We start from the raw sequence: 16590 nt of genomic DNA, 5'->3' as shown, positions 1-16590 counted from the left end.
GTCTTTACTGACCACTGACTTTACAGACACTCTCTTTACTGACCACTGACTTTACTGACACACTGTCTTTACTGACCACTGACTTTACTGACCACTGACTTTACTGACCACTGACTTTACTGACCACTGACTTTACTGACACACTCTTTACTGACCACTGTCTTTACTGACACACTGTCTTTACTGACACACTGTCTTTACTGACACACTGTCTTTACTGACACACTGTCTTTACTGACCACTGTCTTTACTGACACACTGTCTTTACTGACCACTGTCTTTACTGACACACTGACTTTACTGACACACTGTCTTTACTGACACACTGTCTTTACTGACCACTGTCTTTACTGACACACTGTCTTTACTGACCACTGTCTTTACTAACCACTGACTTTACTGACACACTGACTTTACTGACACACTGTCTTTACTGACCACTGACTTTACTGACATACTGTCTTTACTGATCACTGACTTTACTGACACACTGTCTTTACTGACCACTGACTTTACTGACACACTAACTTTACTGACACACTGACTTTACTGACACACTGTCTTTACTGACCACTGACTTTACTGACACACTGGCTTTACTGACACACTGACTTTACTGACACACTGTCTTTACTGACACACTGTCTTTACTGACACACTGTCATTACTGACACACTGACTTTACTGACACACTGTCTTTACTGACACACTGTCTTTACTGACACTGTCTTTACTGACCACTGTCTTTACTGACCACTGACTTTACTGACCACTGTCTTTACTGACCACTGTCTTTACTGACACACTGTCTTTACTGACCACTGACTTTACTGACACACTGTCTTTACAGACACACTGACTTTACAGACACACTGACTTTACTGACACACTGACTTTACTGATCACTGTCCCCACTGACACACTGTCTTTACTGACACACTGTCATTACTGACACACTGACTTTACTGACCACTGACTTTACTGACACACTGTCTTTACTGACCACTGTCTTTACTGACACACTGTCTTTACTGACCACTGTCTTTACTAACCACTGACTTTACTGACACACTGACTTTACTGACACACTGTCTTTACTGACCACTGACTTTACTGACATACTGTCTTTACTGATCACTGACTTTACTGACACACTGTCTTTACTGACCACTGACTTTACTGACACACTAACTTTACTGACACACTGACTTTACTGACACACTGTCTTTACTGACCACTGACTTTACTGACACACTGGCTTTACTGACACACTGACTTTACTGACACACTGTCTTTACTGACACACTGTCATTACTGACACACTGACTTTACTGACACACTGTCTTTACTGACACACTGTCTTTACTGACACACTGTCTTTACTGACACTGTCTTTACTGACCACTGTCTTTACTGACCACTGACTTTACTGATCACTGTCTTTACTGACCACTGTCTTTACTGACACACTCTCTTTACTGACCACTGACTTTACTGACACACTGACTTTACTGACACACTGTCTTTACTGACCACTGACTTTACTGACACACTGTCTTTACTGACACACTGTCTTTACTGACACACTGTCTTTACTGACACACTGTCTTTACTGACACAACACTGTCTTTACTGACCACTGACTTTACTGACCACTGACTTTACTGACCACTGACTTTACTGACCACTGACTTTACTGACACACTCTTTACTGACCACTGTCTTTACTGACACACTGTCTTTACTGACACACTGTCTTTACTGACACACTGTCTTTACTGACCACTGTCTTTACTGACACACTGTCTTTACTGACCACTGTCTTTACTGACACACTGACTTTACTGACACACTGTCTTTACTGACACACTGTCTTTACTGACACACTGTCTTTACTGACCACTGTCTTTACTGACACACTGTCTTTACTGACCACTGTCTTTACTAACCACTGACTTTACTGACACACTGACTTTACTGACACACTGTCTTTACTGACCACTGACTTTACTGACATACTGTCTTTACTGATCACTGACTTTACTGACACACTGTCTTTACTGACCACTGACTTTACTGACACACTAACTTTACTGACACACTGACTTTACTGACACACTGACTTTACTGACACACTGTCTTTACTGACACACTGTCTTTACTGACACACTGTCTTTACTGACCACTGTCTTTACTGACACACTGTCTTTACTGACCACTGTCTTTACTAACCACTGACTTTACTGACACACTGACTTTACTGACACACTGTCTTTACTGACCACTGACTTTACTGACATACTGTCTTTACTGATCACTGACTTTACTGACACACTGTCTTTACTGACCACTGACTTTACTGACACACTAACTTTACTGACACACTGACTTTACTGACACACTGTCTTTACTGACCACTGACTTTACTGACACACTGGCTTTACTGACACACTGACTTTACTGACACACTGTCATTACTGACACACTGTCATTACTGACACACTGACTTTACTGACACACTGTCTTTACTGACACACTGTCTTTACTGACACACTGTCTTTACTGACACTGTCTTTACTGACCACTGTCTTTACTGACCACTGACTTTACTGACCACTGTCTTTACTGACCACTGTCTTTACTGACACACTGTCTTTACTGACCACTGACTTTACTGACACACTGTCTTTACAGACACACTGACTTTACAGACACACTGACTTTACTGACACACTGACTTTACTGATCACTGTACCCACTGACACACTGTCTTTACTGACACACTGTCATTACTGACACACTGACTTTACTGACCACTGACTTTACTGACACACTGTCTTTACTGACCACTGTCTTTACTGACACACTGTCTTTACTGACCACTGTCTTTACTAACCACTGACTTTACTGACACACTGACTTTACTGACACACTGTCTTTACTGACCACTGACTTTACTGACATACTGTCTTTACTGATCACTGACTTTACTGACACACTGTCTTTACTGACCACTGACTTTACTGACACACTAACTTTACTGACACACTGACTTTACTGACACACTGTCTTTACTGACCACTGACTTTACTGACACACTCTCTTTACTGACACACTGACTTTACTGATCACTGTCTTTACTGACCACTGACTTTACTGACACACTGTCTTTACTGACCACTGACTTTACTGACACACTCTCTTTACTGACACACTGACTTTACTGATCACTGTCTTTACTGACCACTGACTTTACTGACACACTGTCTTTACTGACCACTGTCTTTACTGACCACTGACTTTACTGACACACTCTCTTTACTGACACACTGTCTTTACTGACCACTGTCTTTACTGACACACTGTCTTTACTGACACACTGACTTTACTGACACACTCTCTTTACTGACACACTGACTTTACTGACCACTGACTTTACTGACACACTCTCTTTACTGACACACTGACTTTACTGACACACTGTCTTTACTGACCACTGACTTTACTGACCACTCTCTTTACTGACACACTGACTTTACTGACACACTGTCTTTACTGACCACTGACTTTACTGACACACTGGCTTTACTGACACACTGACTTTACTGACACACTGTCTTTACTGACACACTGTCATTACTGACACACTGACTTTACTGACACACTGTCTTTACTGACACACTGTCTTTACTGACACACTGTCTTTACTGACACTGTCTTTACTGACCACTGTCTTTACTGACCACTGACTTTACTGATCACTGTCTTTACTGACCACTGTCTTTACTGACACACTCTCTTTACTGACCACTGACTTTACTGACCACTGACTTTACTGACACACTGACTTTACTGACACACTGTCTTTACTGACCACTGTCTTTACTGACACACTGTCTTTACTGACACACTGTCTTTACTGACACAACATTGTCTTTACTGACCACTGTCTTTACTGACACACTCTCTTTACTGACCACTGACTTTACTGACCACTGACTTTACTGACACACTGACTTTACTGACACACTGTCTTTACTGACCACTGTCTTTACTGACACACTGTCTTTACTGACACACTGTCTTTACTGACACAACATTGTCTTTACTGACCACTGACTTTACTGACCACTGACTTTACTGACCACTGACTTTACTGACCACTGACTTTACTGACACACTGTCTTTATTGACACACTGTCTTTACTGACACACTGTCTTTACTGACCACTGACTTTACTGACACACTGACTTTACTGACACACTGAATTTACTGACACACTGTCTTTACTGACACACTGTATTATCTGACATGTTTAGACTTTTATAGTGTTGGTAAAGTCAGGTTTCATATTGTACTTAAAGTTAAGAGTTTTTGACATGATAAGCACCAATTTTAATGAAAAGTTGAACTAATATGAGTTTTGTTTGGTGTAGATTTTGGCAGAAGAATTAGTTGGACAGCTGGCAGCATTAGAAAAGAACAGCAACCCTTTCTATAGCCCGGATACATTCATAGTAAGTGATTCAGACATAATGAGTTTAAAAACTGGTGAATAAAATATCCAAATTTAGTCCAGGTATGAAATTGATGGACACAATTCAGCACTGATTTTTCATTTCAGAACACCCAGGGTTATGACAAGTGGCAGAGACGAGAATTTGCTCACATTGCAGATCTAATGAAGAAATTCTGGCACTTTTCATACCCACCGCCCTCCACGTCTCACATCCAAAGCTTACGTACAATCCACGATGATTATAGAACCTTGATGGAAAAGCTCATTAGGTAACAGTCTAGCAAAACATTCCATAAATAACTCCTTTTATTTCTGTCTTTAAAAGAAAGTTAAATAAAAGTTTGTATTTCATTTCTAAGATCTGTTAACTTTCAAAGAAATATCTTCCTAAATTCTGATTGGGTAAAGAAATATTTTCCTAAATTCTGATTGGGTAAAGAAATATCTTCCTAAATTCTGATTAGGTAAAGAAATATCTTCCTAAATTCTGATTGGGTAAAGAAATATCTTCCTAAATTCTGATTGGGTAAAGAAATATCTTCCTAAATTCTGATTGGGTAAAGAAATATCTTCCTAAATTCTGATTGGGTAACGTTTTCAGGCCTTGTGTTATGTTATAGACTCGAAACTATCAGAAACTTAAACATAATTATTACAAATTTACAAATAGACTTTGTTGGTACTACAGTTACTGTATGTAAATATACACTCTTTATTTAAAGTGAAATTTGTTTGTCTGGCAGTATATTGACTAATCCCCTAGAACCATAGTCCCCGGCTTCAAAAATCTCCCCCGAGGCTAGCAGATAATATATTGAATACCACACTGATTATTTCTGCTTTTACTCACTAGGTACGAGTCCCCGTACCGACTTGAGGGAGAGTTATCCGCCCCTGGTCCTACGTCTCCATTGTCCTCGGCGTCTATTAGACTCCTGAAGGAATTTGGTCTCCGATATGGAATAGTAAGTCAGATGTACAAAGTATTAGTGACAACAGATTAGATCCTTTGTATAGATTTGGTGGACATTTTCATCACAGAAATATATAATACACAATGTTAGTTAAACTGTAAAAAATCAATTTGGTCTGTTGTCTTTTACTCTTATAACTACTATCTATAAAATAAAAAAGCTAATATTAGTAAGAAACTTTGACTGTGTAAACATTATCTTTATTTGATTGACTCATGTTGAAGTAAGTGTGGTACTTTTCTATGTTACAGCGAGAGTTGTAACTTTTCTGTGTTATAGTGAGAGTTGTAACTTTTCTGTGTTATAGCGAGAGTTTTAACTTTTCTATGTTATAGCGAGAGTTGTAACTTTTCTCTGTTATAGCGAGATTTGTAACTTTTCTGTGTTATAGCGAGAGTTATAACTTTTCTGTGTTATAGCGAGAGTTGTAACTTTTTTATGTTATAGCGAGAGTTGTAACTTTTCTGTGTTATAGTGAGAGTTGTAACTTTTCTGTGTTATAGCGAGAGTTGTAACTTTTCTGTGTTATAGCGAGAGTTGTAACTTTTCTATGTTATAGCGAGATTTGTAACTTTTCTATGTTATAGCGAGAGTTATAACTTTTCTGTGTTATAGCGAGAGTTGTAACTTTTCTATGTTATAGCGAGATTTGTAACTTTTCTATGTTATAGCGAGATTTGTAACTTTTCTATGTTATAGCAAGAGTTGTAACTTTTCTGTTATAGCGAGAGTTGTAACTTTTCTATGTTATAGTGAGAGTTGTAACTTTTCTATGTTATAGTGAGAGTTGTAACTTTTCTATGTTACAGCGAGAGTTGTAACTGTTCTATGTTATAGCGAGAGTTGTAACTTTTCTATATTATAGCGAGAGTTGTAACTTTTCTATGTTATAGCGAGAGTTGTAACTTTTCTATGTTATAGCGAGAGTTTTAACTTTTCTATGTTATAGCGAGAGTTTTAACTTTTCTGTGTTATAGCGAGAGTTGTAACTGTTCTATGTTATAGCGAGAGTTGTAACTTTTCTATATTATAGCGAGAGTTGTAACTTTTCTGTGTTATAGCGAGAGTTGTAACTTTTCTATGTTATAGTGAGAGTTGTGACTTTTCTATGTTATAGCGAGAGTTTTAACTTTTCTGTGTTATAGCGAGAGTTGTAACTTTTCTGTGTTATAGCGAGAGTTGTAACTTTTCTATGTTATAGTGAGAGTTGTAACTTTTCTGTGTTATAGCGAGAGTTGTAACTTTTCTATGTTATAGTGAGAGTTGTAACTTTTCTGTGTTATAGCGAGATTTGTAACTTTTCTGTGTTATAGCGAGAGTTGTAACTTTTCTATGTTATAGTGAGAGTTGTAACTTTTCTATGTTATAGCGAGAGTTGTAACTTTTCTATGTTATAGCGAGAGTTGTAACTTTTCTATGTTATAGCGTGAGTTGTAACTTTTCTGTGATATAGCGAGAGTTGTAACTTTTCTATGTTATAGCGAGAGTTGTAACTTTTCTATGTTATAGCGAGAGTTGTAACTTTTCTATGTTATAGCGAGAGTTGTAACTTTTCTGTGTTATAGCGAGAGTTGTAACTTTTCTATGTTATAGTGAGAGTTGTAACTTTTCTATGTTATAGTGAGAGTTGTAACTTTTCTATGTTACAGCGAGAGTTGTAACTGTTCTATGTTATAGCGAGAGTTGTAACTTTTCTATATTATAGCGAGAGTTGTAACTTTTCTATGTTATAGCGAGAGTTGTAACTTTTCTATGTTATAGCGAGAGTTTTAACTTTTCTATGTTATAGCGAGAGTTTTAACTTTTCTGTGTTATAGCGAGAGTTGTAACTGTTCTATGTTATAGCGAGAGTTGTAACTTTTCTATATTATAGCGAGAGTTGTAACTTTTCTGTGTTATAGCGAGAGTTGTAACTTTTCTATGTTATAGTGAGAGTTGTGACTTTTCTATGTTATAGCGAGAGTTTTAACTTTTCTGTGTTATAGCGAGAGTTGTAACTTTTCTGTGTTATAGCGAGAGTTGTAACTTTTCTATGTTATAGTGAGAGTTGTAACTTTTCTGTGTTATAGCGAGATTTGTAACTTTTCTGTGTTATAGCGAGAGTTGTAACTTTTCTATGTTATAGTGAGAGTTGTAACTTTTCTATGTTATAGCGAGAGTTGTAACTTTTCTATGTTATAGCGAGAGTTGTAACTTTTCTATGTTATAGCGTGAGTTGTAACTTTTCTGTGATATAGCGAGAGTTGTAACTTTTCTATGTTATAGCGAGAGTTGTAACTTTTCTATGTTATAGCGAGAGTTGTAACTTTTCTATGTTATAGCGAGAGTTGTAACTTTTCTGTGTTATAGCGAGAGTTATAACTTTTCTATGTTATAACGAGAGTTGTAACTTTTCTGTGTTATAGCGAGAGTTGTAACTGTTCTATGTTATAGTGAGAGTTGTAACTTTTCTATGTTATAGCGAGAGTTGTAACTTTTCTATGTTATAGTGAGAGTTGTAACTTTTCTATGTTATAGCGAGAGTTGTAACTGTTCTATGTTATAGCGAGAGTTGTAACTGTTCTATGTTATAGTGAGAGTTGTAACTGTTCTATGTTATAGTGAGAGTTGTAACTTTTCTATGTTATAGTGAGAGTTGTAACTTTTCTATGTTATAGCGAGAGTTGTAACTTTTCTATGTTATAGCGAGAGTTGTAACTTTTCTATGTTATAGCGTGAGTTGTAACTTTTCTGTGATATAGCGAGAGTTGTAACTTTTCTATGTTATAGCGAGAGTTGTAACTTTTCTATGTTATAGCGAGAGTTGTAACTTTTCTATGTTATAGCGAGAGTTGTAACTTTTCTGTGTTATAGCGAGAGTTATAACTTTTCTATGTTATAACGAGAGTTGTAACTTTTCTGTGTTATAGCGAGAGTTGTAACTTTTCTATGTTATAGCGAGAGTTGTAACTTTTCTATGTTATAGCGAGAGTTGTAACTTTTCTATGTTATAGCGAGAGTTGTAACTTTTCTGTGTTATAGCGAGAGTTGTAACTTTTCTATGTTATAGGGAGAGTTGTAACTTTTCTGTGTTATAGCGAGAGTTGTAACTTTTCTGTGTTATAGCGAGAGTTGTAACTTTTCTATGTTATAGCGAGAGTTGTAACTTTTCTATGTTATAGCGAGAGTTGTAACTTTTCTATGTTATAGCGAGAGTTGTAACTGTTCTAGCTTATAGTGAGAGTTGTAACTTTTCTATGTTATAGCGAGAGTTGTAACTTTTCTGTGTTATAGCGAGAGTTGTAACTTTTCTATGTTATAGCGAGAGTTGTAACTTTTCTATGTTATAGCGAGAGTTGTAACTTTTCTATGTTATAGCGAGAGTTGTAACTGTTCTATGTTATAGTGAGAGTTGTAACTTTTCTATGTTATAGCGAGAGTTGTAACTGTTCTGTGTTATAGCGAGAGTTGTAACTGTTCTATGTTATAGTGAGAGTTGTAACTTTTCTATGTTATAGCGAGAGTTGTAACTTTTCTATGTTATAGCGAGAGTTGTAACTTTTCCTATGTTCTAGCGAGAGTTGTAACTTTCTATTTATAGCGAGAGTTGTGAACTTTTCTAGTGTTTAAGCGCGAGTGTGTAGTAAACTTTTCTATTTTATAGCGATAGTTGTAACTTGTTTCTAGTGTTATAGCGAGAGTTTGTAACTCTTTTCTATGTTATAGCTGAGAGTTTGTAGCTTTCTATTCTGTGTTATAGCGAGAGGTTGTAACGTTTCTATGTATCAGCGAGAGGTACAGTTGTACCTTTTCTGTGTTATAGCGAGGAGAGTTGTAAACTTTTCTATGTTATAGCGAGGAGTTGTAAACTTTTTCTAGTTATAGCGAGGAGTGAGTGCTAACTTTTCTGTGTATAGCGGAGAGTTGTAACTTTTTCTATGTTTATACCTGAGAGTTGTATACTTTTCTAGTGTTATAGCGAGAGTTGTAACTTTTCTATGTTATAGCGAGAGTTGTAAACTTTTCTGTGATATAGCGAGAGTTGTAACTTTTCTGTGTTATAGCGAGAGTTGTAACTTTTCTGTGATATAGCGAGAGTTGTAACTTTTCTGTGATATAGCGAGAGTTGTAACTTTTCTGTGTTATAGCGAGAGTTGTAACTTTTCTGTGTTATAGCGAGATTTGTAACTTTTCGGTGTTATAGCGAGAGTTGTAACTTTTCTATGTTATAGCGAGAGTTGTAACTTTTCTGTGTAATATTGAGAGTTGTAACTTTTCTGTGTTATAGCGAGATTTGTAACTTTTCGGTGTTATAGCGAGAGTTGTAACTTTTCTATGTTATAGCGAGATTTGTACCGTAAGATTGTATACCTCTATTACCTGTCAAAGAACTTTGATCCGACCGTCTGGTTCATGAAACACACCTGTGCTGTTCTCACCTGTGTGCTGGAGGCTCTTCCCAAGAATGATGCTTACGTGGTGCTGGTGAAAAAAGAGGTATATCACATACAGAAAATACTTTGAAGTTAAAGAGAATTTTGACAACAAATGTTTTTTTCAGAAAGGATGCATTTGTAATTTTAAATGACAAAAGAGCAGAAAAAACTATTGTTCTTCTTATTGGCCTGTTATCTTGTAAGTACCCTGTAGTTTAATATCCTGAGATGTATACACCATAACCATAAAATGAACTTAGAGACCCAGATCTCTATCATATTTACATGAATAATTTTTTATTTCTTGATTGAAGCATGCCTTAATGCTGGACTGTTTAAGTGAATTACAGACCCAGATCTCCATCATATTTACCATGATGAACTTTCTGTTTCTTGATTGTAGCATGCCTTAATGCTGAACTGTTTAAATGGATTACAGACCCAGATCTCCATCATATTTACCATGATGAACTTTCTATTTCTTGATTGAAGCATGCCTTAATGCTGAACTGTTTAAATGGATTACAGACCCAGATCTCCATCATATTTACCATGATGAACTTTCTGTTTCTTGATTGTAGCATGCCTTACTGGTGGACTGTTTAAATGCATTAGAGACCCAGGTTACCACCACACTTACCAAGATGAAGGTGCTATTTCCAAACAATCGACCTGCAGATGCTATAGGTAGGAATAGTGAAGTTTTCATAGTTACTATTCAGTAGCTGCAGTTCACCAACACAACTGTCCTTTGAACATTCCACTGTACTTGTTATCCCTCGGCCACTAAGTCGTTGAAGACATATTTTGACACTTCAGCTGTTCACAAAATTGCCATTCAACCATTAATAGGGATATGAAGAACATATTTTGCATGAAATCATGAATATTTTTTTTTTTTTTTTAAAGTTTTTCCAAAATTGTTAAAATTCAGCATTTAGCACCATTTCCTTAAAAATGGAAATGTTCCGTTGAGGTTTTACAATCATTCCTCTTAATTATGTGTTGTATTTCTGTACAGACAGCCTGATCGAACTGACATCCTGTACACTACAGGCGAAATCCTTCCTCACCCGACATAGAAGTGAGACACTACAGAGTTACCTCCTCAAACAGGTCCAGGTCGGTAACCATGGCAACAGTATATAACTTAGTGTGAAAAGATGGATTCCTATAAAATATCGTTCTGGCCAGGAATTATTTTTCCATCTTGAGGATTTCTTGCTGAGAAGGTTTCTTATGCCCCCGCATATAGTGTTACCCATGTTCGTCCAGTCCCATTGCGTCCCATCGCGTCCCATTGTGTTCCGTTGCGTCCTGTCCCGTAGCGTCCCGTCGCATCCTGTCCCGATCCAATATAACTAGTGAGTCTTGGGAACTGCCGATGTGATCCTCACCAAACTAGGTTTTTGGATGTCAAGTGGCAACAGGGGCATTTATGTTTTAGACATTTTCCAGTTTTCTGAAACTTTTTTGTCATTATCAGAAATATTGATCCTATACATAACTGAGATAAATGAATTTTCATTTCATATGAGATTTTTTAAAAGCTAGGTAGTAGTTTTTCTTTTTGCGAGGTTTGGAAGGACAAAAGTTAAACCTTCGATATGAATTTTATAAAACCTCATAGGAAATGATAACAAAGTTAAAAGAAAACTTACATTGAGGCAGGTTTCAAAGTCTTAATTTGGAGGATAAAATCCAATAGAGGCCATGTTGTCGCAGCATTTTCAATTCAGAGCATAATTTCATTGTCTATATTACGAGATCACAATTGCTATGTGTAAAAATATGAAATGGGTGAATTCATTGGATAACAGGCTGACTATATATAAATTGATAATTAATTTTGTTTACTTTCAGAAAATTTTCCCGACATGTTATAAAGAACACAAGATGGTGATGATTAGTGACCTTGGTTTGACCTCTCCGGAGCAGTTGTCACCAATGTTGGTATGTGTTACAGATTTCTCTTTACTGTAAATAACCTTGATATGACCTCTCAGGTCAACACTGTTCCTCATTGGCTACTTGTACTACAAATAGACTGATCAATATAAGAATTCTAAGTTTACCAGCCTTGCTCTTCACCTCAAATTAATTAAAATTTGATCTAAAAAAAATGATTAAATAGTAAGAATGTTATCATTATAACATTATGTGAAAAATTACAAACAAACAAAACTCCAGTTTTTATTTAAAAGCAATAGTTGATTGTCTGATGATATTTAGTATCTTGTCATATAAACAATATTTTGGGTTTAGTTTTGAATACAATGAATTATTTCTTTCTATCTTATTTTCAGTTGAACAGGATGATCGGTCAGATCAGAGATGAGGTGAAGGAGTACAAGTTACACTACCAGGGAAGCTTCGAAAAGTAGGTATATTACAGAACCTACACATATATACAATTTAAACTACCAGGGAAGCTTCGAAAAGTAGGTATATTACAGAACCTACACATATATACAATTTAAACGACCAGGGAAGCTTCGAAAAGTAGGTATATTACAGAACCTACACATATATACAATTTAAACGACCAGGGAAGCTTTGAAAAGTAGGTATATTACACTACCTACCAAAACTTTAGCTTACCACACTGTTTTCTCAGATATTTCAAAATAAAATGTTTTTGGATTGTACAGTAGCTATATATATAATCCTCAAAATGTTTATTTACGTTTACCTGGTATGTTTATTTAGGTTTACCTGGTATGTTTATCAAGGTGTACCTGGTATATTTATTTATGTTTACCTGGTATATTTATTTATGTTTATCTGGTATATTCATTTAGGTTTACCTGGTATGTTTATTTAGGTTTATCTTGTATGTTTATTTAGGTATTTACCTGGTATATTTATTTAGGTTTACCTGGTATGTTTACTTAGGTTTACCTGGTGTATTTATTTAGGTTTACCTGGTATGTTTATTTAGGTTTACCTGGTATGTTTATTTAGGTTTACCTGGTATGTTTATTTAGGTTTACCTGGTATATTTATTAAGGATTATCTGGTATGTTTATTTAGGTTTACCTGGTATGTTTATTTAGGTGTACCTGGTAAGTTTATTTAGGTTAACCTGGTATATTTATTTATGTTTACCTGTATGTTTATTTAGGTTTACCTGGTATGTTTATTTAGGTTTACCTGGTATGTTTATTTAAGTTTACCTGGTATATTTATCTAGGTTTACCTGGTATGTTTATTTAGGTTTACCTGGTATATTTATCTAGGTTTACCTGGTATGTTTATTTAGGTTTACCTGTATTTATGTAGGTTTACCTGGTATATTTATTTAGGTTTACCTGGTATGTTTATTTATGTTTACCTGGTATGTTTATTTAGGTTTACCTGGTATATTTATTTAAGTTTACCTGGTATGTTTATTTATGTTTACCTGGTATGTTTATTTAGGTTTACCTGGTATGTTTATTTAGGTTTACCTGGTATGTTTATTTAGGTTTACCTGTATTTATGTTTACCTGGTATGTTTATTTAGGTTTACCTGGTATATTTATTTAGGTTTACCTGGTATGTTTATTTAGGTTTACCTGGTATGTTTATTTAGGTTTACCTGTATGTTTATTTATGTTTACCTGGTATGTTTATATATGTTTACCTGTATGTTTATTTAGGTTTACCTGGTATGTTTATTTAGGTTTACCTGGTATGTTTATTTAGGTTTACCTGGTATATTTATGTAGGTTTACCTGGTATATTTATTTAGGTATTTACCTGGTAAGTTAATTTAGGTTTACCTGGTATGTTTATTTAGGTTTACCTGGTATGTTTATTTAGGTTTACCTGGTATATTTATTTAGGTTTACCTGGTATGTTTATTTAGGTTTACCTGGTATGTTTATGTAGGTTTACCTGGTATATTTATTTAGGTTTACCTGGTATGTTTATTTATGTTTACCTGGTATGTTTATTTAGGTTTACCTGGTATATTTATTTGCGTTTACCTGGTAAGTTTATTTAGGTTTTACCTGGTATGTTTATTTAGGTTTACCTGGTATGTTTATTTTAGGTTTACCTGGTATATTTATGTAGGTTTACCTGGTAAGTTTATTTATGTTTACCTGGTATGTTTATTTATGTTTACCTGGTATATTTATTTAGGTTTACCTGGTATTTTTATTTAGGTTTACCTGGTATGTTTATTTACGTTTATCTGGTATGTTTATTAAGGTTTACCTGGTATGTTTATTTAGGTTTACCTGGTATGTTTATTTAGGTTTACCTGGTATGTTTATGTAGGTTTACCTGGTATGTTTATTTAGGTTTACCTGGTATGTTTATTTAGGTTTACCTGGTATATTTATTTAGGTTTACCTGGTATGTTTATTTATATTTACCTGTATGTTTATTTAGGTTTACCTGGTATGTTTATTTAGGTTTACCTGGTATGTTTATTTAGGTTTACCTGGTATATTTATTTAGGTTTACCTGGTATGTTTATGTAGGTTTACCTGGTATATTTATCTAGGTTTACCTGGTATGTTTATTTAGGTTTCCCTGGTATATTTATTTAGGTTTACCTGGTATGTTTATTTAGGTTTATTTAGGTTTACCTGGTATGTTTATTTAGGTTTACCTGGTATGTTTATTTATGTTTACCTGGTATGTTTATGTAGGTTTACCTGGTATATTTATTTAGGTTTACCTGGTATGTTTATTTAGGTTTACCTGGTATGTTTATTTAGGTTTACCTGGTATGTTTATTTATGTTTACCTGGTATGTTTATTTAGGTTTACCTGTATTTAGGTTTACCTGGTATGTTTATTTAGGTTTACCTGGTATATTTATTTAGATTTACCTGGTATGTTTATTTGCGTTTACCTGGTATGTTTATGTAGGTTTACCTGGTATGTATATTTATGTTTACCTGTTATGTTTATTTAGGTTTACCTGGTATGTTTATTTAGGTTTACCTGTATGTTTATTTATGTTTACCTGGTATGTTTATTTAGGTTTACCTGTATGTTTATTTAGGTTTACCTGGTATGTTTATTTACGTTTACCTGGTATGTTTATTTACGTTTACCTGGTATATTTGTTTATGTTTACCTGGTATGTTTATTTACGTTTACCTGGTATGTTTATTTGTCTTTACCTGGTATGTTTATTTACGTTTACCTGGTATATTTGTTATAGGTATTTCCCTGTAGCTCGGGAAGCTGCTCGGTCCCTCTACAAGCTGTTAATGGAGGATGTGACATGGTTATGTAAACTCCGACAAAAACATTTTGTAAGTTCATTTTTACAGTCTGTACAAAGTTTTACGTCTGATAAAAAAAAACCGAAAATCTAATTGTTTGTACTGCCTTTATATGATTTGAGAAAATGCAAAACCAAAATGCAGAGCAAACAAATAAACAAGTTTTTAAACCACAGATTGTATCATTATTTTGATTTATTGAGATTTTAATTTTCTCTTGACACCATTAATACTTAATACTTACTGTATTGTACTGTCTGTTACAGATTACGTGGAAGATTGACAAACTTATGTTGGGTCTCGGGTACAGGTTGAACCAGCTCGACCAGGACTGGTCCTCTCACATCACACCAGAGTATGTAGTTATATATAACACAGATGTTAAGATTTCTCTTTAATTTGATTGGATAAGAGACTGTCATGTGCGGGTCAGTATACATGTTTATAAACATAATCTGGACTCCGGATCCTTGTCTATAGATTTAGAGCAACGAGATCATATGGACCATGAAAACCAAGGAGAAAACCCCAAATATTTGTCTTTGAGGATAATTGATGTTGTTATACCTCACCTCCAGTAGAAATGTTTTCTTATGTAAACAAAATTAGAAATGTTTTCTTATGTAAACAAAATTAGAAATGTTTTCTTATGTAAACAAAATTAGAAATGTTTTCTTATGTAAACAAAATTAGAAATGTTTTCTTTTGTAAACAAAATTAGAAATGTTTTCTTATGTAAACAAAATTAGAAATGTTTTCTTTTGTAAACAAAATTAGAAATGTTTTCTTATGTAAACAAAATTAGAAATGTTTTCTTTTGTAAACAAAATTAGAAATGTTTTCTTATGTAAACAAAATTAGAAATGTTTTCTCATGCAAACAAAATTAGAAATGTTTTCTTATGTAAACAAAATTAGAAATGTTTTCTCATGCAAACAAAATTAGAAATGTTTTCTTATGTAAACAAAATTAGAAATGTTTTCTTATGTAAACAAAATTAGAAATGTTTTCTTATGTAAACAAAATTAGAAATATTTTCTAATGCAAACAAAATTAGAAATGTTTTCTTATGCAAACAATATTAGAAATGTTTTCTAATACATAGAAAATTAGAAATCTTTCTAATACAAGCAAAATTAGAAATGTTTTCTTAGGGAAACAAAATTAGATATGTTTTCTTATGCAACCAAAATTAGAAATGTTTTCTATGTCCTTGGGGAAATATTACCCTTCCCAGGGACATAATTATGGATATATCCCTCCACAGAGGGCCATAATTGTATAATATTTTCATTAAGATGTTCATTTGGTTAAAATGTTTCTTTATGTCACCTGAGAGTTTAAATAGGGAAATCACCTATAGTTCATATAGGGAAATCACATTTTTGAATATCATTTGTTTGATTTCTATTGGAATTAATTCTAACTTTATCTGTTAACAATATCAGCATTG

At 34.5% G+C, this 16590-nt stretch overlaps 1 protein-coding gene across 1 annotated transcript in view; it reads left to right on the top strand.

Annotated features, from left to right (window-relative positions):
- The window catches only part of LOC117339353, a 60435-nt gene that overhangs the window by 24138 nt on the left and 19707 nt on the right, over positions 1 to 16590 (top strand). Inside the window, exons 9-18 of the mRNA XM_033900893.1 lie at positions 4438 to 4518; positions 4626 to 4789; positions 5374 to 5485; positions 9818 to 9970; positions 10491 to 10596; positions 10931 to 11031; positions 11773 to 11862; positions 12216 to 12289; positions 15074 to 15167; positions 15404 to 15492. Coding sequence (XP_033756784.1) covers positions 4438 to 4518; positions 4626 to 4789; positions 5374 to 5485; positions 9818 to 9970; positions 10491 to 10596; positions 10931 to 11031; positions 11773 to 11862; positions 12216 to 12289; positions 15074 to 15167; positions 15404 to 15492 — 1064 coding nt within the window. The remainder of the gene's footprint in view (positions 1 to 4437; positions 4519 to 4625; positions 4790 to 5373; positions 5486 to 9817; positions 9971 to 10490; positions 10597 to 10930; positions 11032 to 11772; positions 11863 to 12215; positions 12290 to 15073; positions 15168 to 15403; positions 15493 to 16590) is intronic.

Source organism: Pecten maximus, chromosome 12, assembly GCF_902652985.1.
Source record: "Pecten maximus chromosome 12, xPecMax1.1, whole genome shotgun sequence".
Taxonomy (NCBI): domain Eukaryota; kingdom Metazoa; phylum Mollusca; class Bivalvia; order Pectinida; family Pectinidae; genus Pecten; species Pecten maximus.
The sequence above is the reverse complement of the archived record's forward strand: the minus strand, read 5'-3'. Positions and strand labels throughout refer to the sequence as shown.